This window comes from Passer montanus, unplaced genomic scaffold (assembly GCF_014805655.1).
Source record: "Passer montanus isolate IOZ18808 unplaced genomic scaffold, ASM1480565v1 scaffold10, whole genome shotgun sequence".
NCBI classification, from domain to species: Eukaryota; Metazoa; Chordata; class Aves; order Passeriformes; family Passeridae; genus Passer; species Passer montanus.
This window is the reverse complement of record NW_024356505.1, coordinates 28,040,150-28,063,631: the sequence shown is the minus strand read 5'-3', so window position 1 is coordinate 28,063,631 and position 23,482 is coordinate 28,040,150. Positions and strand designations below refer to the sequence as shown.

The window sequence follows — 23,482 nt, the reverse complement described above, 5'->3', positions numbered from 1 at the left end:
AGCTCCTGGACGAGCAGGCGTGCGCATGCACACACAGAGACAATCCACAAAATGAACATTATGGTCACCCTTTCTGCCATTTGTGCTGTGAGGCAACACCCATATTATTCAGGAAATAGATGCTGTTGCTAGCATGATCCCTTCCTTTCTGGTGAAATACCTTATTTTTGTGGGCTTTCCATTTCAGAATGTGAAATAAATCATTAAAGGTCTCATTTACTTCCACAGCATTTTCCATATAACACGAGATGGCAAATGAGAAAATTTGCAGGGAATCTAGATATAAAATCACACATTTTTAAATGCAAAGGGGGCTCCGAGGAACTAAACCATTTCTATGTGCTGTGTGCAGTGTGTGAATATATTTTTGCTGGAAAGCAGAGAGAATTTTGTTCCCTCACCATTGCTCTCCCAGGAGTGGCCAGCACTCTGTGCAGGGTGGCACGGAGAGCTTGCTGTGATCTTCTCTTGCCTCCTCTGCTGGGAACAGAGTGACAAATCCAAGCTTGAGAGATGCAGGTTTGAGTGAGGGTCTTTTTTCAAACTTGGCTGACCTTTGCTTTCCTCTTCTCTGCATATGGAGATCTCTATTAGGAAAAGAGTCACTTCATCTGATGTCAAAGAGAAGGGTGGGATCTTTAAATTTATGGAAGCATTAGACAGGCTGAGTACAAAATAGGAATAATCTGCACATTTACAAGAACAGATGTCCAAAAAGTATTTCTTATACTCAGATGTTCTGTTTTTAATATTCTGAGAATTCATTGTGTTGTTCCTGGATTTTGAAATGTGGGACTTCCTTTGAGGGAGGAAGGTTGTTTAGCAGTGATATAGAATAAGTGCACTGAAGAAGTTTAAAGCTCAGCACAGATAGCCACTGGGAAATAAAACACAGTTCCTCAAGCTTTTAATTGCCCCAAAGCCTAAGGATTCCCAAAAGCCAACTCCATTGGAGGCTCTGTGCCAGGCTGCAGTCTTGCCCTCAGGACCCAGCCACACTGGTCCTGGTCTGCTGCACATGCACAGCTAAAGGTGGCCCTGCTCTCACCTCCAGCCAGCCTGCTGTGCTCTGTCTCGTTGGTCACAGCTGGGCTTTCTGCTGCCTGATATGAGGAAGTAGCTGTTTTGTTCTGTTATTGCAGTTGTCTCCTGAATCATCCTGAAAGGAAACTTCTGAATAAGCTCAGCAAAATGCTCCCTCTTTTGCTAGTAAACACTGTAATGTTTACTTGATTCTGGCACTCCACCCTTTTGCCTATTATCTCCTCAGTATCTTGATTATTAACAAATAAGCAAAGCACATCCTATTTTTGTGCTGAAGTACAGTATATACAGTGGGATGCTGACATAATGGGAACAAATGATAAAGCAGGAGCACTCACAACACATCAAGCTTCTCTAGCTGTAAGAGGAATATCCTACAGCATGGATCTGCAGATAAGAATACCTATATTTGAGCTAGTTTAGGTGCAGCTCCAATATCCCAGGCTGCAAAAACCATCACAGCTTCAGGCTAAGTATCAAAGCAACCTGCCCATGATGTGGATGATCTTGTTGCTACACTAACACCAGCACCCTAGCCAGCCTTAGCTACATAACCCAGGTATGATCACTGAAGTTGAAATGAAACACCTAGATCATACAGAAAACAGGACAGAGGGAGCAGCTCCTGGTGACTGGATGCATGTTAGCTGGGACAGGCACTATGACCAAAAGCTCACTGTCTCTGCAAGACCCATACCTGACTGTAGCCAAGGAGAAGAAACTGGAGAAAAAGCCCACATCGCATTTAGAGAGATCAAAATGAAGCCACAGTCAAAGAAATGTCATGAAGACTTTGAGGCAACACCCATATTATTCAGAGCTGTGTCAGTCAACCAGAAAAATCTCGTTCTGGCTAAAACCAGGTCACCAGGACTGTGGTTAAAATCAGTTACAGTGTTTACATTCTCTTTACATTCTTGGCAATGCCTGGAGCATAGACGTAAAAATGGCAAGAACATTCTGCTCATTTTTCCTGAGTGCTCTTCCCTCCATAAAGACACAGCATAAAGATGACCAAGACAGGGTGGGAGGCAAAAGGAAATGTTTTCTCTTTTCCCCCTGCTAATATGAGACAAGACCTTCAAAGCAGGAACAAATACTACAAATACACATATATTATTTTGTTTAGAAGGTTCATTGTACAACTGGGGACTGGAGGAAAAGAAAGAACACTTCCTTCAAGTATTAGGCCATATTCAACTCCAAATCAGCCCACCTTACTGGCCATTTAAATGAACAGATGTCCCTGTTTTTGAAGTAAAGATGCCAATAGCTTAACCACTGAGAAATGAATATGGCATTTTTTCAACTCAGTTCTCAAAGCTGAAAATATAGTTCTGAATTCAGCAGGATTTTCCACCTAGCACAGAAGCAAGGTACTGCTGAAGCTGTTACACCCTTGCATTTCTCCTGTACTATAAAGTATAAGCTCTTGCCTCTGAGCTGGGCAGGTTTTGTTGTTATGTTTGAAACACAGCAGAGCAAGTAACTTGGCTGATGACTGCTCACTGTTTTGACACAGCAGTTCCTAAGGGGGTCCTCATAAAGAAATTTTTAAATTCTTAAAATTTTTAAATTCTTTAAAAAACATAGTGGCATGCTGTTCAAAAACTTTCCAAGCGGCATTACAGCTTGCCAGAGCTAATAAGCACTTCCAGGCTCTTTTTTCCCCAAGTATTTCTTTTGCTGTACAGCCACTTCAGAAAACAGCTAGCATGGGCTGTGGCTGCTACTCTTTCAATTACCTTTCCCCATTTGTTGTAAGACAGATACTCTTATCCTGCCCTCTGTGGCAAGGCAAGCATCGGGGAATGGAAGAGCTGTGAAGACACAGCAGAGCCTTGGTTGTGGAGAAATTTCCAACTGTCTTGGAATGAACTGGGCATCCAAATTCCTTCAAAATTACTAGGCTTCCTGTACATAAAACCAGATGTTTACCCATTAAATCCATTGCCTTTTCCTCACTGCACCTGTCTGTGAGAGTACTGTTATTTCTTCTTGAGGACTTCATTTACAAAATATGGCAGGATGAGAAATATCTCAAGAATGATGGTTTGTTTTCCTTTGACACATCAGGACAAGTATCTCCCAGCAAGAGAGATATTTTCTTCTGGGACATTTACAGATCAAACCAGACAGGACAAAAATGTGACTAAGTGTGATAAATGGCTCAGTGTTACCGTCCACACACTTTTGTGTCACCAAGGATCCAATCAGAGAGACTGACATTTAACTTTGCTCTTTCCCTCAGCCCACAGATCTCAAAATGTATTAAATCCTCAGCTCCAGCCTCCAAAGGTAAGCTAAGGATATGAGAGAACTAATTTCAGCAGCATGGCTTTAAAAAGTAGAATTCATACTCTATTTATATAGAACTCAAATTAATGTACAGAAATTATAATAAATATCAAACTCTCCACCATCCTCAGAAAGCCACCCTAAGTGGTGTTTCACTTCTGAAATAACAGAAATATGAAGATATCAGTATTTGCCTGTACTTCCTGACCAACTCCAGCCCCTGCAAGTCAGCCATTAAAAAAGCCAAGTCTGCAACTGAGTGAGTAAAGAATCTACCAAATGATGATTTGTAGTAATTAACAGGAAGAACAAGCACTGTAATATAATCTATTCATCACTAAGTTACATAGTTCAGAAATAATTACTGATACAATGTTTTTTCTAGCATACTGCAAACACATTTTAGAAGCATCAGAGCAACCACGATTTGCTAAGTAGGTTTCATACACTTATAAACCTGTTATGCATGAAGGTTTCCTGTGTAAGCTTTTGATCTTGTTCTTCCACTTTCACACTGAAGGTACGGCACTAACATCACACATGAAATAAAGCAAGAATTTCAGTTGAGCTGTGAATGTTTCCTAGTGTAAATAGCATACCTCTTTCCAGAAAATATGGCAGTAAATGCAGAAAGTTTACCTGTTATGAACAGTTAAACACATTGCTACATGCATTCAAAAATCATGTTCTTATTTTCATCTAAACAGAATGTGAATAACTGCTATTAAATTAGTCAGACAGTTCTTAGACCAGTCATATGTTTAGAAAATCAATTTCCCCTTGTTTTTTACATCAGCTCCCTTTTTCCTTTTTTTTTTTCCACTAAAGGTTTTACTTTTCAGAAGCAAAGCTCACCTGTTAACTTCTGAAAGCTCACCAGTGTTTCTTGTAGGGTGTTTTGTGGAGGACTATAGTATTAAAACTGTTCACCTGTGTTAATTAGATACATCTGTTTCAGAAAATAAATGAGTGTCTAGAAACCACTTCTGCTTGGCCATATGCAAATTAGGCTAGCAGACATTTTGGAACTGAATAAAAAAGTGCTTTAAGTGTGCAACTACAGCCACAAATGTGGTACTGTAAGTGACCTCTGATGTGAATGTTTCCTGTACTTTTTTTCTGAGATGGCAAGATATTGTGTTTCCTAATAGTTTGTTCACACTGCACGCCTATAAAAAGAAATCAGCAACAAGATTATCTTCTGTCTTGTACACAGTGATAGGACAGATAGCAAGCAAGGCCAAATTGCTACAACCTCAAAGCTTCATTTCTGCTGTCTAAACTAGGTGAAAAACATGGGCTTCTTTTCATTTCCTCAGAGGAATGCAGAATTCCCAGACTATATGCAGTGCTATTACCTGGAGAGGCAGCAATGAGATACTATTCAAGAACAAGCATTGATTTTCATGAGTGGATGAGCAATGTATTTTGCCTTTCTGCCAGAAACAGCAGTGCAATAAAGTAAGACAAATGAGATGCCTACTCCTGCAAAATTTTGCATCTCAGTTCAACAAACCCCTCAACAGGTATGACCAGACCACAAGACCACAAAAAAGTAGACATGCTTTTTGTTGTATCATCCATAGTGCTCATAATACCAAAATTAGAGACTGCCAGACTTCTCATCATACATCTGCCCTGGGTGTCATCTCCCCCCAAACGTGTCCAGACACCTGAACAGTCAGCATTTTCAACCATGTTTTGAAGACAACTTTAGGATGCAGTGTAGACATATATCACAGGACTATCAGTAATAAAATTAAGGTGCTAAATGTATGTTGCTGATAACAATGAGGCAAAGAAGAAATTGCACATGATTTTGCAGGAGTTACTCTACCTTATCAGGATCCTTGGAGATTCAAACTGAAACATGTTTGCATACAAAAGAAACTGTATGACATTTGCAGAACTTTTTTTTTTGTACATTACCTTTAAGACGAAGCAGTGATCTGTAGGTGCCTTATATTTCACTTTGTGTTGATAACCATAATACACGTTCACGTTCTCAAATTGAAGGAAGCATGCCAGATCCCGTGATGTCTACAAATGAAAACCAAGCCCATCATTGTTAGAGCAAATTGAATTTTGATGTGAAACTCATTAATAGGACTTTTATCAAATGCACGAATGCCAGTGAAGCTGACTGAAAAAAACAAGGATTAATTTTAAGTGTCTGCTTTCTTAAAATAAAAATTGGAAGAGGGTCAGTACATATTATGAATAATCTACAACACAGTTCAACATTTTGCTCTTGGTCTGGTTATGCTGTGCTTCATTGCTTTGTGTGAAGATTTTAGCTTATGTCTAACATGACAAAAGAGAACACCACAATAATAAACCACACCCTTAAAATTCTGAGTGGAAAAAGAAGGTTTGGGGTTCTAAATTGCTTTGGGACCTTGTTTTTCTTTTGTACATGTAACAAACAAAACCTCACCAGGAAATAACACGTTTAATCTGTTTTGCTTTGAATTTTCTCAAATTTCTTGACATCATTCTATTTCTGTTTATCCTAACATTTGCTTTTTCACAATATATTGTGAAAGTAACAAGGTTTCTGTTGCTGGCATGTTTCTCAGTGATGAAGTTTCCTTTTGCAATACTTTGTGTGGAAATGAATAAATAGCCATTTCACATGGTCACTGTTGGCTAAACTGAGAAATCAGGAAATTGTGAGGGGGGAAAAAGGAAAAATAAAGCAACAAACCTCAAGCTCCCTCTAGCCCTAAAAATGGGGTATGAAATTATTTGGGGGTATGTTATAATATGCATATGATAGTTCTTGTCTGCTGTTCTCATTCTTAATGATATTTTCATTACAACACATCCTTGAGATGGTTTTATTTACAAACTGAGTTTGCAAGAAAGATATGTGACGAAACACTTCCTACTAGATGGAGACAGGACTTCTCTCTTTCTCCTCTCTCTGCTTCAGCTGATGATGCCAGAGATTTTGTCAGTGAGTGTGTGGACCTCGGTTTTTCAAACATCCTTAAGTTCCTAAATGTGCTCAAATCCATCCAGTATAATGTGTTGTTCCTTTCCTTTAGGAACCAGGCAATAGTGATTAAGACCAATATGAATGCAGTTGTTATTATCTTCTAAGGAACAGATTTTTATGCAAGGGACAAAAGCGCTTAATGTGAGTATTTGTGCAATGTTAACACGACACAGCAATGTTAACATGACAAAGCAACACAATTAACAGAAATAGATTTTTAAATTATCTGTTATTCTGATGCTTTTGTTTTGTGACCCTGTCTATTAGCAGAACGTTTTTGAATGGGATGTAAGTAGAGCAATGCTGAAGAAAGAAATTAAGACAGCAGTGCTGACAGGTGCTGGTTTGTTAACAAATAACCCTGAAACAAAAACCACCACAAACATGTGTATAAAATTATCTGAATGTGCCCTGTATTTTCACTTTTGCCATGTATTTCACACCCAGCACAAAGTGCCAAAGGTATGCCAGATGTCTTTGCTTTTTTGTAAATACTGAAAACAGGAATATATTGGATGAATTTTAAAACAGCTGCAGCAGCTGAAGATAATGTTGTCTGCCAACTGTTCATTTCTGTACCTCAAAGAAAGACTGCTCTGCCCACAACTGAATGATGTGCAAGGTGCACGTGCACTTTTCATGCTACCCTGACAAGGATGAACTCTCATAATTTAAGGGCTTTGACTGAAGAGCTCTACTGAATTCTACTGCAGTGCTTTGAGATGTTTAACATCCTCACAGCATCCTGCTCGTGTCCCAGAGATTAGATCTCCACAACAGACATGTACCTCATCCTCAGCTGTTCCAATACAGAGTGCAGTAATCACTGAGATCACCATTAAGCACAGATTTGAGCTAAGAGACTTGACTTTCTCTGGAATGGCTAAGACATGGGCATGGACATCCTTTTGCTGAAGGCTGTTACAGATGCAGGACCAAACAGATGACTGTGCTACCATTTTAAAGAGCTGTGACTATCTTCTAAAGAACTAGATTTGTTGCGGTAATATAGTGACTTTAAAGCATGCAATTCCCAAAACTGCTCAGTTATAGGCAGGGTGGTACACAGGCTGTTACACAGGCTGTAAGATGAACGGGCAGCAAAGTGTTAAACAGCTGTTACAAGGGGACTATGTTGCTCCATCTCAGCCTATGTTTACAGCCTATCACATGAAAAAAGAAAGCACTTCCTTCATTTGCACTATGATGAAAAGTCACTGGAACCAGGTATCACTGGATGATGAAAAAAGGCTGAGTAACTCTCAGGACATTCTTGCCTTGCTTTGGCATTTTAACTGCTGGGCATAGTTGGAGGCATGCTACAAGGAAATGTCCAAGATGGACTTCACATTTGACTACTCTTACACTTTTTCCACCTTAAGTGCCTTCTAAATAACATTATAGATCCTCATTGATAGGATGTTGTGTGTACAACATGATTTGAGGCATGAAAGCCATTATCTCAGGGTCAGGTAAAGTCAAAATAAATCGCAAGGTGATCTGTGTTTCATTGTGGTTCGGTTATAAACATAGGTCCATGGAGCAGCAGCACAACACCCCTTTACGTGATTTTTTTTTTTCCTTTGTACTTTAGTCTGGAAATAACAGAAGAGTTAAGTTTCAAAGCACAAATCCGAACAGTAAAGCTTCACCAGCAGCAGCATTTCTAAATATGAAGCATTAGCAGAGCTGTAAGTGGTAACAGAAGTAGTATTCAGAACACACACACACACACACACACAATACCTCCAGTCCCAGAATCCACTTTTCTACCTCATCACTGTGGAAATGAAAAGCCAGCTACCCTTAAGTGCAATACATCCAGTGCTGGCAATTCAGACTTTCTAAATATTTTGTAATACTAAATGTAAGCAAATTTGATTCAGCCAGATAGATGCTTCTGACTCTCTTCTTTCTACACAAAGGGCAGTCTTAAAATGCCATAAAAGACACAACACATTCTCTAGATAGAGATCACTGTATTAAAAAAGTACAGCATTTCATGTGCTGGTTACTGGTGCAGAAAGTCTGTATCAAGCAAAGTAAAATTTTACCTTTTTTTTGTGACAAGAAATTAGTTTACTTGACAACTTTTTAAGATTTTCTTTCACAGGGAACCCATATAATAGTGAAGCATTTTTGCAGCTCACCACCAGCTGATGGGTGCTATGCCATTTTTCTTTCCCCTCCTGCCTTCCAGAGGAGCACTATTTTATTAATGTTTTTATCTATCCCTTGAAATCAAAAGGAGAGAAACATGACAGGATTCAGTGGCTGCATTCTAGCATTTGCACAAGTGGTACAGCCAAAGCTGAACCAGGGAAATCTGAGCCCTCAGACGCACCAGACAGTGCTCTTCAAATGTCACCTTGGGAGTTCTACACTTTCACCTCCATGAATTGTTCTATTGCTAAAAGGATTATTTGGCTTCCTGACCTTGGTTTTTCCTCTGGGTACATAATAAATTCCAGAAGCTCGTAGAAGAAAATAACGCCTCTTCCAGGACTTTTTCCCATCTTCTTTTAAATAAAGGGCCCCTTCAAGCTCTGGCACAATGACAGATGTCCCACAGAAGCTTTCCTGTGCAACAAGAATAATAATGCACAAAATAAATCCATTAAGCACAATCCTATCAAGATATAGCAGAAAAATGTTCCCTTGAAAAATAAAGACATTTCTTGTGACAGTTAACATATGAACATGGGGTGTGCAGTTACTAGGGAAATGAACACCTTAGACAGGCAAAGGAAACTTTTCCAAGCTAATGCTGGATGCTCACACACTGATAAAGAAGGCTTGCAAAACCTCCTTCCTTTAGGGTCAAGCAAAAGCCTACAAAGGCTTTTAACTAGACATAGATGTGCTCAGTGAAGGCTATAGAACAGAGTGGTTGAGACTGTTGGGTTTTTTCCTCTACTGCAGTGTTTATAGGTTCTGTAGAGAAATACTTTGGTAGGAAGATTCTTTAGAGTCTGTAGAGAAATACTTTGGTAGAGAGATTCTTTAGAGACTGCTCAGAGCTCTAAAAACAGCTCAATCTCTTGTCTTCACTTTGAAATACATGCTAGCATTTAAAACACTGTTTAATCAGATATACTAATTGTTTGCTTTGAGGACTTACTGTTGGGTAATTTTTTATGCAAACACACTTATCACTTAATGTTTTCATTTAGAAATCACCAGGTTTTGCATTGGTTAACACCGGATGCCTTAACAAGATGCAATATTTTGAAATGTGAGTTCTTAGTCGCCTGAGAAAAGCATTTCCTTTGAGCTTTTACCAAACTGCTTGCCTGGAGAACTGTGGCAATTCTTTTCTTTCAAATAACTCTGGATTTTTCTCTTTTGAGCGTATATCTGAAGGAAAACTTGAGCAGGAAAGGCAAGATATTAAACAGACTTTCTGGAAAAGTGAACATGTCTTTTTCTGTTGTAGTATAGCTAGTAAGTTGAGAAGTAAATCCACTTCTAACCTAAAGATGATTGTTTGGTACTGATCAACCTTACTAACAATAAAAGGTCCCAAGGGCTGGTCTAAGAGTGAATAATCTGCATTTTTAATGAGGAGCAGCTGATGCAGAGGAAAGTCGACATATTAAACCCAAGATACAAAGACACAAATGACCACAGAACTTCCTGTTGTTACACTATTACCCACAAAGAACTGCATGGTGTTGCTGCGGAGCAGATGCAAACGGTGGCAGAGTTTTGGTGACATTTGCATCAGCAGCCTAATAATTTTGCTTACCTCCAGCAAAGCCTCTTTGTTTTTATCATTCATTTCTTTGTTTTCTTTCTTCCCTTTGTTCGCCAGGTAGAAATTCTGACAAAGACACAAAAGAAGTTCATGTTCACTATAAAGCTGGCAATACAAGTAACTGGATTGCTACAAACTCACTCAATAGTTACTGAGTCTTTCAATACTGAGCAGGTGCAAGAGGCAGATGCTTATGGACTCTTCTAACAGATAAGTTTAATCACATCTGCTGCTCATGAATTTTAATTCTTTATTCTGAATATAATCCAAAGGTATTACAAGATTGTTTTTGCCCATGTAAATATGGCCTGCAAAAATTTAAACTAGTGGCTTATGTTTTTGGCTGTTTTTCTGGATCAACGTGTTTGGGTTTTAGCATTCCCATTTTCATTGCTTCCTATATTATTACAGGTTGTAGAGAACCTAACATTTGATTGCATGCTGATATACAATGAATACAATGCAGTATCAAAAGGCTAGAAAGCATTTTCCCTACAACCCAATCTAGTAATTTCCATGCTTTATATTTTACACTCTGGATATAACTCAGTTGTCAATTTTTAGTTAAAGTGCTTATACGTCAAAGCCTTTATCCAAAGTTACTACTTTCTACTTTTGTGCCCCTGCTCATGCTCTTCAAAGTGCTTTTATGCAGTAAAGAAACTGTTCAAAAACCTAGAAGAAATCTGAAGAAGTGATCACCAGGTTATCTTGGCACATGTGCTCCAGCCTACTGAAAATAAAGCCTGCACTCCTCTGTTTCTGTGACACTGGAGCTGCCCTCAGAGGACCCAGTGACTGCCTGCCCCACAAACAAGGAACCACAGTGCCTCAAGGACATGCTTACCCATAAAAACAAATCTTCCACTGTTAAACAGCAGTAACCAGTCTGCATCCATCTGCATTGTACAGATGGACAAAGGACAGCACTTAGACTTATGGGCAAATTCTGACAAGTGGGAAGGATGCTAGGACTTGTGGGCTGGAGCATGTGCAGTGGCTTTGCTCCACAGCAAGCAGGGCCAGACGAGCAGAGCTGGCTGCCTGCAGACTGTGAGGCAGTGAAGGAAGCAGGGAGATCAAGGATGGAAGTAGCATTTGGATCCATGGCCTAGAGGCCACAATGGTTACACTCAGAGTTCTTGTGGTTTACAGTTTTTCAATTTATCTTTTTATCTTTGTTTTTTCATGTCTCAAGACTATGAGAAAGTGCCAACATATTTATATGCCTAGAACTCCTCAACACCAACAGAAATGCAAACATTACCAAAATGAAAAATACCAACAATACCAAACAACACTAAAAAGTGAGACGTATAAATAAAGGAACAGGCTGTTGCCATAGTATAAGAAAGAAAGAAACAAACAAGCAGCAAATCTGCCCTGCCAGTAGACCACATTTACAGCAGTGCAATTTATCTGAAGTGAAGCTCTGCTCTTCCACACAACCACATCTTCTTTTCCAAGCAGTGCTGTGAACAGATGTCTGCCAGAATGCAACCCTCAGAGCAGACCATTTTTGGAGGGGCACCAGGAGAGGAAGCAGAAGAGGTCTGGATCTCAAAATCAGTTCTTTAAAAACTGCTTTCTTAGAAGTTCACATTCAGTCATGGGAGCTCAGAAACAGACACCTGCAATGTGGCCTGTGCTGATGCCATGTCTGTGGCATGAGAAATTTCAACATTCAATACAATAGACAGTTATGCTAGGAAATGCACCTGGCTTCAGACTGCCTGGACATAATTTTAGTCCAAAGCTGTAGGTAAGCAAACACTAAGGACCACAGCTTTGCAGTCACATCTAAAAACAATATTCAGAGTGGAAAAACCCCAAAATCAGCTCAAAACAAAACCCACTTCAAAGTTCTGAGCAGCTGCAGCCCAGTAATCTGCACATGTGCAACAGCTCTCCATGACAGGCAGCACTACTGCAGCCCTGGAGCCTCAGAGGGCACTGTTAGGCTGGGTCAGGCCTCTGGACCTTGGGGTGGATTTGGAAAGTACACGGACATGCAAGCTGTAAGGCTTCTCCTCTAGATCATTATAAAGACATAGTACAGCCACTAAAATACACAGTGAAGACTTATCAAGGTAACTACACTTTGTCTCAACAAGGCTTGGCTCATCAACATTACTACTAGTGGGGAGAGCATCCATCTGACTTAGTCAGCCTTCTGTGGATTGATAATAGAAAAACAAAGCTCCTCTGACTACAACTGATTCACATTCAGGCATCTGGCATTTATTTAGCAGAAGCCTAGACCACCCTGTACTGAAATAATCAATCGTAAAGAGAGAAAGTCTGTAAGGATATCCATGCTGGATCTCTAATGCCACAGGTTTTTCATTAGGGAAACAGGGCTCTGTCACCTAACGGAATGTTACACAAATGTACACTGTTGTCTTTCACCTGTCAATACACACTTCATTTATTACTGATTACCTCCTTTATGTCTCTTTCTTGAAATCTGGAAGTACATACATACATATTTGTCAGTGGCTAAAAAACTGGGGAGCAGATTGAACACTGTACTTGTTTCATTACTGTGTGGTCTTCTATATTTGATCAGAAGCATTCATCCTAGAGGGGGCAAACCACACGTGTCCAGAAGAGGTCATTTCAAGTCCAGTAGTCAAAGGGCATGATAAAAGGCAAGCTCCTTCCTGTGTGAGGACACCACTGGGAAATGCATGTTTGGTTTTGGATGTCAGGTCATTAATGGGACAAGATGTAGTTGCAGGGCAACTTTCTACATATATCTACAGATTTGAGAATTAACTATTTCTTACATTCAAAAGATAAGGCTATGCATACAACCTTTCCACTTAGGGACATACCCTTCTCCTTTTGTGTGGAAAGGCAGGTAAAAAAGTAATCAGGGTGTATCTCTCTGCACTGCATAATGCTCAAAAAGTGGAAGACAGAAAGTGTTTTCAGTACTGTCCAAGAACATCTGTGTTGGCATGTAAGCAAAGCAAACCTGTATCATGGTAGAAACGGTATTTAACTACGGCACTATCAAACTTTCTGATTGGTGTTTATGTCTCTAGACTCAAAAAATGAATTTCCTAAATGAAACAGCACCTCTCTCACACCTTTCACTTTTTCATTCACAGACCCATCCAAGTGGGAATGCAGCAGCAACTACTTGTTGCATGTCAAAAACACGTGCCCCAAGATAGCATGCTCCCTCTGCCTCCTCTTACACTTAGGCTGTATTTTTGCTTTCAAGCTCTTGAGACTGATTTTCCAGAAGATCTGAAAAATCCACAACAGCACAGATCAAATAGTGTGCATAAAACAAGGCAGCTGCTTCATACTCACAACTCATACTTGCTTCTTTGAGCAATGGGCTGCCTGCTTATGCTCATCCAACCTGCACCCAATATTTGTGAGCAGGCAAGAACTGGCCAGCTCACATCCCATTTCAGATCATTGCAACTGCTACTCAATGCAGCATGGTTTGTGCAGAAAAAATAAAACAGAACAAGGTCATATCTGCAGCTCATATCATGGTGGGTCCCCTAGGAAACTGCACATTAAAAATGCTAGAAAATGCCTAGAATTGCTCTGAAGATCATAAAATTAAAAAAAAAAAATACCTGAAGCTACAGGCAAGGTTCTTTTGAAACCCCAAAAAGAGAGAGAAATTAAGATTATTAAACAATGGGAGTACAGTGAAAGACACCTCCCTTTTCTCACTTCTGTTTCTTTGTACTTTTGCAGCATACTCAATAAGCAGGTTCCCTGTCACCCTTTTATGTTTCCGTCACTGGGTAACAGTGGAGACAAAAGGAAAACTTTGATTCATAAATGTGGCCAAGCTGGTGGAAAACAAAAGTATCACCTGGTGGACAGTAGGTAAGTATTCAGTACGAAACTTGCTATAGCTGTCTTGTTACAAAAGGTGTTATAAATTCTTACTCCACCTCCTTCTGAATGCTATTGAAAACTCTTACTCTTCAGAAGAAATAAAATATCAATTCAGTGTATGGGTTCTCCACTGGAAGGTGTAGATCTAGCTTTTGGCTTACATATGAGGGAGCAGAAGCATAAAGTACTCACTGTACAGACTTTCAATAATTTTCATAAATACTGTCCAATAATAAGAAAACAAACAAAAGCACATGTAGGTGGCATTGCCTGCACTCTTTGATTTTATCAGAAGAAAACCACAGGAAATGAAGTTCATGCAAACAGAAGTAAAATAGAGTGTTCAAAGAGCATGACCAGTACTTACAGCAAGGAGTTTAGAGTCAGCTACACATTAAAAACAATGATTTTCCTTCATTTTTCTTCCTTTTATAGTACATTTTAGCTGCGAATTAATCTTTGAGTTTTTTGAAAAGAGATGGTGAGACCTGACAACTTTTCCTTTCAAGAGAAAACCAGCATCACTCAACCATATGACAAAGCATCACCTTTCCAATGCTGTAAAGGTTCTCTTTATTTTCCCATGTATGTGTATGTATTTTTGTTTCACTCTTTACTCACAGACTTGTGATGCTCCCTCTCTGCAGATGAGTCACTGATGGCATTCATGGAACAGTCTTTTACTGCAAGTTCCCTACAGGGTCTATTGTATCACAGTGAGCAGAGGGCAAGAGTGTGCCTGTCTTTGGGGCAAGGAGGATGCCTGAGAATTTTATAGAAGCTTTTTTAAAAGGTATTCCAAACTACCAAGTGCTGCATGACAAGAATGACAATCTTCAAAAAAAGCCACAGGCATTAACTGGGCAACATATTGCCAGCATACAGAGAGTAAATCCTGCATTTCAGAACCTCAATTCCCCCTCAGAAAATGAAACACTTTTAGTTAAGTGTTGTTAAATAGGTCTATAACTAGTTCACAGAAAGAATAAACACTGGCACAGGTCACAGACCTTCTTCAGAGGTCCACTTGTTTTAGGAAGGCATCTGCCCATCTTTATAAGATTGTTTTAAAGCACTAATTGTGTCCAATCTTTGTGATGAAAATTTTGTATCAATAATTTGTCTAAGAATAAACTGTATGCACCTAGCCACCATAGGAATTTGCCTCTTTTTTTTCCCCAGTAAAAGATCTACAAGTTAAAAAACAGTAGATCTCCACAAAACCCTTCCAACAGAATGAGCATGAAATAAACACAGAATTGAGCTGCTGCATAGCATTAGCACCACTGGGTGTGTCAAAGAAAGCATTCTGCAATTTGTGTACTCCCAAAATGAGGCAGCCTTGACTGAGCCAGGAGGAGGCTGAACATACTGAGCACACAGTCCCAAAGCACAAGATTTCAGTTTCCCTTTGGTTACACCATAATTTCTGTATGTAGCTGGCCAGGTAATCACACACCCTACCCCCCACAACCCAGCATTTCCACTTGGTTTGCCTTTTCAGGGACCACTGCAGATGTGTATTTTACTACATTTCAGTATTTAGTGTGAGCTTTGTACAGTGCTGATTACTTTCTGCCACGAAGTGCTGATATCACTGTACTATTTTCCCTATTCACAATGTTTAAGTTTACCACGCCTGACAGATGGTCAGACTTTATTACTGACAAAATATTTCAACAGTGTGATAGCCACAACTGATCCAGTTTGCTTAGACTGTTCATTTTAGAGCTTATTACGGAAGGGCTAAAGCTCAATGACTGCAGACTTGTCTGGAACCAGCTGAGACATGAGGACAGACCTACACTTTTGTTTGGTTCTGGTTTAGGTCATGTTTATTTTTAAATTTAGTTGCAACCAAAATGCAATATTCATCAGAACAGAATATGCATCAAAGTTTTACTTCCTGTTTGAGGTTCAGAGCCTTGCTCTAAACCACATACCAAAATAACACTACAGTGTATGAAACAAAGGTGGAGTTAAGCCTCTGCTGCTGGGTAGGTTTATGTGCTCTAGAAAGGAGGACACTTTGAGCCACCATATTGTATTTCCAAACTTGGCTTTGCTATTTCATATTAAAAATCAACATTAATCCATGTGCACTGCAGGATAAGCTTTCTTTCCCTGACTGTGGATACTTATATCAATGAAGGAAACTTATTTTCTGTAGGTTTTATTTGAAACAGAGCCTCGTTCTATAAAAAAAAAAAAAACAATTTTCTAATGAGCAGCTTGGTGAGATTTGCTGCCAAATTACATATTTGACTCATTTTTTTTTTGGCAATGCTGAATTGCTCATTTTTCTCTTGCTGCCCTTAGGAACAAACCAGATGCTCAATGAGCTAACAGTCAGCTGACATGGGGAAAAGATCCTGTGCCCCAGAATCCAGCAACTGTATGTTCCAGGATGTTTGAAATACAGCTTTGACCATATAACACAAGAAATACAACAATTTGTGTATACACCTATCTGAATAATTTGATGCAATTCAGTGTGCAGACCCTCCTTTACAAAGTTAATGTGCACAAGTTACTGATAACCCAATTCTTCTCAGCACAAACAAAATCCAGTAAATTCTCTGCAGCATTCAGTGTACCCTTTATGAAGTTTCATGGACAAGTGGCAAAAACCTTCAGAGAAATGCTGATGTTCATCAGCAGAAATAGTGGGGAAGCTGTAGTAATAACAAAGGGCAGGTTTTTACAGCTGTGCCATCTCACACAGTTCTAAGAACTGAACCCAAGCAGTGGCCGGTACTGGAGGTGAACTACATGCTTCAGTTTTTACCTCTGCAGACAGGACTCTAAAACAGTATCAGAAAAAAAGCAGAAAACTATAATTTTCAAATCCTTGCATTCAAAATCCTGGTGGGTTTTTGGGTTGAAAATATAACTTTTGCTTTCTTTGAACTGACAGAGCTGAAAGAAATTATTAATGTAAAAGGCAGCATGCAGACTAAACGACCTTAGTTTAGACTCTTACCCAAACAGCACGTTAGCTTACCTGGGGATTTTTAAATAAAGCATATTTTTGACTTTTTTCCAAAAACAGGACCTTATTCTCAGTGTCTCGAGTCCAGTCTGATAACACTTCAACAACATTTTCATGGTCTTCAAAAAACCTTTCTGGAGAGACAGAGAAGATAATGTAAGACATTCAAAGTGTTTCTGCCCTGTCCTGAGGCTGCAGAAATTCCTGTGTAAGAATGTAATCATTATCTGATTCCCTCACTCAGGGCTGGACAATCCAGCATCTTTTCCACTGCACAGACGGCTGCAGAACCCATCACACACCACACGAAACTGTGTCCCATAGAAGGGCAAAGCAGCTGCAGAAGACACTTTATGTAGCTGTGCATGCTCCTGGATTCCTCCTGAACCTCTGTACTGCTGCCTGAAGACTGCAAAGGATGGAAGCAGCAACCCACCAGGCGTAGACAGTTACACCCATGTATTTCATGGCTTTCTGCTTTTGATTGATTTTGGTTTTTTTAAGTTTTGCAGTACTGCAGACAGGGGGGTGAAAGAAGGGATATATATAAACCTCAGCTAATTAATTAAAAAAAAAAAGACTGAATTTGTCTTTTTACTTCTTTTACAATGAAGATTTGCTTTTTGTCAGCAGGATGAATTTTATGCATTGAAAATAAAATGTTTGGTTTTAAGCAACTATATTTAAAATCACAAATAGCAAAGTAGAAAAAAATACAAAGACAGAACTGATATCAAGCTATACTGGTTCACCCAGCATCTCTGTAGTTAACCTTACCGGAGATGTGAGAATCCTAATGTCAGCTCTGTCCCCTCCTGATCTGCTCTGAGCCCCACTCCTCCACCCAGGAAAGCCACACACAGGGTGTGATGAGATTAGATAACTCTGAAACCCCAGGATGATTTATGTAAGATTGCTCAATATAAAACCCTTTTTAAAGGAAAAGAAAGTCAGCATAACTTGACAGGTCATTTTGGAGTGTCCCAACCTGCACTTTTCTACAATTTCAGTACTGGGATAGGGAATTCACCCAGCTCCAGCTTTCAGTAGAATTTTGGCAGTTTCCTGGGAACAGCCATACTCCCATTCCTGTGGTCTCTGGTGATCACATCTTCCAATGGCCTAGACTGGCCCAGAATCAGAGGAAGTAACAAAGCATGCATTTTGTAGGCTTTCTTTAACACTTGTTACTTTTGACATGGGTTTAGTACATGCTATCCAACCCATATCTTGTGAATTAATTAAATTCACAGAATGACATTAGCTTCAAGACCCATTCACATGTACCCAGTAACTTGTAACACCAACAACATAACATTCCTCATTTAGCAACTGGTACTTCTGCAATGCACTGGAAATAGAAAGCACTATATAAAATCCCATACAGTTCAAGACAGGCATGAAAGAATTCTCAGCCAGCAACATTAATTTTTGCCACATATATTTTTGTTTCTTCACTTGCTGCATCAGGTTTTTCCTGTATGAAAAACGTGATTTTATTATCCTCAGGAGGGTCTTTCTAATAATTAATTTACCTAAAAAAAGTCATATCTGGATGCCTATTATAAGACTATAATGGTCTTTATTGCAAAATAGATGCTGGTATGTACAGCCCAGTGTTACATCACCATGTCACTACTGAGATTATTTGTGATATTAAACACGTATTTAGTTTTAAAGTGTTGTTTATTTTATTTACAATTATAGTCTTTCAAAATAAACACTTATGTAAGACAACCTGTCAAGGATCTTGTGATATAAAAGTAGCTTGGACCTTCAATTCAGCAAGAATTATTTGCTGCTCAGATTTGCTTCTTAAAGTAAACACAATTTTATTCTCTTTAATACTAATGTGGAAAGCAGACAGAAAGATGAAGTGCAGAAAAGTTCTGTCTTTGTGCTGATAGTAATAAAGCTATCTAGAGCAGCCAAGAAGAATACTGACAAAAATAAAGAATGGCTCACATTGTTCTGATTTTGAACAAAATTAACTGCATCTTGCTGTGCATTGGAAGCAGAAGAAAGAACAAGTACCACTCCATTCATATTGAAACTGCCTTCTGCAAACAAAAAGGCTCCATCCTCAGCAGATCTGGACCTGGTAATAGATCACTACATCAGGAGTTAATAGATTTTTCCTTTTTTCTTGAACCAGATACAAGTTTACTTCCTTCCGTATTTTTGTTCTGTCCTGGCTTTATTAATAATTTTTATTCATTATGAAAGTAATTCCTTACTATACCAATACCCTAACACCAACCAAAATCACCTAGCATTAGCTGGGACTAAAGTAGCACAACTAATTTTCACAAAAAAATTCCAACCATTTACCCCTATGTTTGTAGCAAACAATCTCCTTGATACCTTCAGTTTTAACTGCATTATGGGAAATTCAAATATCTATCCAGATTATGAAGAAACACAAGTACATTCTTTTTAATGACTATGGAGATTCAGCAACCATATGTTTATTGCTATGTCGTCCTAATACTCAGACATGTTTGTCCAAGTCACACTGGACAAAAAGGAAGCAAATTTCTAAGACGGGAAAACACTCCAAAATTATTCAGTGACCTTTTTCAGATTTCTAGGGTCAAATGACATTTCCAGTCTTTTCTCAGTTAAGATAAGCAAGTTCAAAAGAATGCAGCACCATTATCTTAATCAAGTAGCAAGAACAGATTGGCAGTAAATTTCTGTATCACTCTTACAAGAAGATGAGCATCTCCTTGCTCATGACCAGTTGGGCTTTTTTCCAGTTATTTTAAAATTTCTATCATTTAATTTAGCAGAATAACTACACCTTGGACTCTTTTAAAGTTGATAATTGATATTGATCTTTGACTTTCTTTGAGAATTTTCCTATCTCTGCTGGGTGACTGTAAACAGAATGTTAAAGGCTGTTTGACAATTTCCCATTTCTCTAGGTCAAATGCGACTCTGAAAGAAAGTTATGGCAATTTTACTTCTCCTTTTGATGTCAATACCTTTTCAGTCTGGCAGATAAAAAAATTCTGAAATATTTCACAATTAGAGAATACTGTGTTCTTAATGAAAGAAACTTTGAAGCCTTTTTCAAACAAGACTTATTATGTTGCACAGAACAATTTCTAAGTTTTGCACAGCTGTTTCCTAGGACCTGGAGGCCAGGTTAATTACTCCAGAAGTCATAACTCACCATCATAAGAGCTGCAGCCCCATCACAGAGCAGTGCCCTGTACACAGCTACACTTAAAAAAAACAATGACCACAAATGAAGAGCATTAGAAATGACTGAAACACTTCTCACTCTTGTTAAATGACATTTGTTCAGCCAGTATGTAATACATGGCTGCTGACAGCACTCCAGCACTGCATCCTCTCTTCAAAAAGTGGATTTGAGTACTGCTGTCTTTGGGTTTGTCATCACCTTGAAATTCACATGGCTCCTTCATTTTGTGTAAAATAAAATAATGGAAGTGGTGAAAAGCAAGGAGCCTTCTGCAGGTCCCAGCACAGCTGGCAGGACTCATTTCTACAGCACAAACACACCAAACAGTCCTGCAGCATCCCTCAGCTTAGAGTCTGTGATGTTCCAACACCAGGGGACACATGGGCAGGAGAAAAGTTACTATCTGCTCAAGATTACCAACACTTACCTGATCTTTCAGGATTACCAGCCCTCCATCTATTTGCTGTGTGACTACAGCACTTACCAATCTGCAGCTCAGGGTACATCTCATACAGACACCAGTCGACGTTGCAGTCACAATGGGTTTTCTCAAAGAGATTGTCCAAAACATCCCGCGCCACCTGGCGCTCATCCACCATCAGAGACTTGGTGCTGTTATCGTTCATGTGCACCTTGATAACAAGCTGAGAACAAAGTCACAGAACAGTCAGTTAATTTCAGAAGCAACAAAAGGACTAGTCTGAATCTGCTAACACAGATAAGACAGATAAAGGCTGAAGGTTATTACTGATTCAAAGGCATCCTGTCCCACAGCAAGCTGAGAGAATAAAATAGCTCCGAAATTTTCACATTATAATTTTCACCAAAATAAAGATCTTTTCTCTGAAAATAAAATTAAGCCTTGTCCTATGCATGACTTCAGGAAAGGTGAAATTGCTATGAAGAAAAAGCAGAAGTTAATCTCTTCTCTAAATCTACTAGATGTGCAATTAAGGAAAATGCTTGATAGGGAAACCAAGTGCAAAAGGACAGAGCGTCCTTAATGCAAGCTACAAATGTGGAAAATTTAGTTTTAAATAGAAAAAGAATGGAAGAATCTTGCCATGCCAACAAAATAATCTGAAATTGGATTGTACTAAGATGGGCCATAGTCCAACTGTCATCAATAAGAAAACAGATGAGTTCACAGAATATGCTGAGTTGGAAGCGACCCATCAGGATCATTGAGTCCATCTCCTGGTCCTGCACAGGACAAGCCCAAGAGCATTGCTCCATGTGCCCAAGAGCATTGTTCAAATGTTTCTTGAACTCTGCCAGGCTTGGTGCTGCAAACACTTTTCTGGCGGGCCTGTTCCAGGCCATTCTCTTGGCTTCTGTCGCTGGCCACCACAGAGAAAAAATCCCCTCCTCTTCCCCTTATGAGTTACTAACTGACCAAATTAACCTAATACACTCATTACTTCTTTATATGGTGAAGTATTTGTTAAACAAGAAACACAGTGAACTTTCTTCAGAGAGGAACAATGCAAGAAAATGCTGAAGTACCTAAAATGTGATAAAGAACTGGAAGTACCTTACAAGAAAGTACTTAAAATGCTCCATTAGTACTGAAAACAGTAGAATAATTCTCTACAAGGTCTGCACATTGCTGGTGAGTTGGGGGGACTTTCCATATTTTTCTTTAAATAGCTCTTTATTTTAAAATGTGTGCATAAGAAGCTTTTAAGTTCTGTAGAGACAATCTGTGTAAAAGGTCAGGTAGAAGCAGAGTTATGATCCCCAAGAGAAAATCTACACTGTCTCTGAAAAGCAAAAACAAATGTAACAAAAGCCATGAACTTGTTTTGATTCCAATTCTTGTAAGAAGAATCTTCTCTAAAATAAGCATCTGAGCTATAGTGCAGTACAGAAAAAGAAGTGTTGTACATGCATAATCTAACACATTTAAGGCAAAAGGGGACTTCTGTCTGGTTCTAACTGACTGCTCAGAAACATGCCTGCAGCTTCCATCTTCACAGAATCACAAAACAGCTGAGACTGGAAGGCTCCTCGGGTGATCATCCAGTCCAGTTGCCCGGGCAAGCAGGGCCACCTAGAGGCCCATGGCAGGACCCTGTCTAGATGGTTTGTTACCATCTCCAGGAAGGGGGACTCCACAACCTGCCAGGGCAACCCCTGCCAGGCTCATCCACCCTCAGAGTGAAGAAGTGTTTCCTCGTGTTCAGAGCCTCCTGTGTTTCAGTTTGTGTCCATTGCCTGGTCCCATCACTGGGCAGCTCTGAAGAGAGCCCAGCTCCATTCTCTTTCCACCCTCTCTTGAGGTTTTTCTAGAGACAGACAAGCACCACACAGACCTCTCTCTTCCCTAGGCAATCTCAGCCTCTCCTCACAGGAGATACTCCTGATCATCTTCACAATACTTTCTGATCATCTTCCATTGGGATGGAACCCTCCTGAGTTTGAAGGAGGTGATGTTTAAATATTAACCAGATTTCTTGATCCCTTCTTCCCATCAGGAAGTTCCACATGGGACTCTTGGAAGATCTTTGAAGAAGCCAAAGTCTGCTCTCCTGAAGTCCAAGGCTGTGAGCTTGCATTTCACCATCATCCCTGCCCTCTGCTTTTAGTACAAGAGAGAAAACCAGTTTTCTTGACAATATTTAGTCAATTTAGAATTCAAGAATGACACAGTAATTTCATTATAGTGACACAGTCACTATAGTTACTTCTATCATATGGCTCCAAATATTCAGAGGGAGGTGGGGGGGAAGTTGGGAAAGAAAAAGTCTCCCAAAAGAGAATTGCTAACACTGCAAGGAAAAGAGGGTGCCCAGTGAGCAGTCATAACTTTAGTTACAGAGCTTTACAAAGTCAGCATCGGTGAAATCCTCCCAAGACATTCTCTCAGAAGGAGCATTTATAGATGAACATAAAGTGTTCAGTGGGAACCATCTCAAGATTGGACATTCCCAAATTTATTGGAAACGTCCATTCTTCCTGGAAGCTCTGCAGGCTCCAACACTTTCCATCTTCTTTGAGCAAGACTGAAAGGTTATGACTGTTTTTAGTTCACATCCATTATTCAGAGTTACTGAACACCTGCAGCTTCGAATTTGTTGGTCTAAAATAATTTCTATTATACTTATACATTACTACAACTGCTGTGAAAAGATTTAGCAATAAGACCCTCATTAATTTAATAGGGATTAGCTAAATCCACATCCACTATGAAGAAAAGTTTAATACTCCTGGAATCAGCACAGCATAAGTAAGCAACATTTTCATGTATACTCTACTTTCTCTAAAGCAACTTATCAGCCCAGTGGGTTTTGTCCGAACACTGAA

The 23,482-nt window shown here is 39.4% G+C and overlaps 1 protein-coding gene across 2 annotated transcripts in view; it reads right to left on the bottom strand.

The window, feature by feature from the left end:
• The window catches only part of LOC120502552 (amyloid beta precursor protein binding family B member 1 interacting protein), a 66,225-nt gene that overhangs the window by 16,617 nt on the left and 26,126 nt on the right, over window positions 1-23,482 (bottom strand). For both annotated transcript variants that reach the window (XM_039710075.1, XM_039710065.1), the window contains exons 6-10: window positions 20,661-20,820; window positions 16,978-17,099; window positions 10,092-10,166; window positions 8,780-8,923; window positions 5,272-5,382 (exon numbers count right to left, since the gene is read on the bottom strand). In XM_039710075.1, coding sequence (XP_039566009.1) covers window positions 5,272-5,382; window positions 8,780-8,923; window positions 10,092-10,166; window positions 16,978-17,099; window positions 20,661-20,820 — 612 coding nt within the window. The remainder of the gene's footprint in view (window positions 1-5,271; window positions 5,383-8,779; window positions 8,924-10,091; window positions 10,167-16,977; window positions 17,100-20,660; window positions 20,821-23,482) is intronic.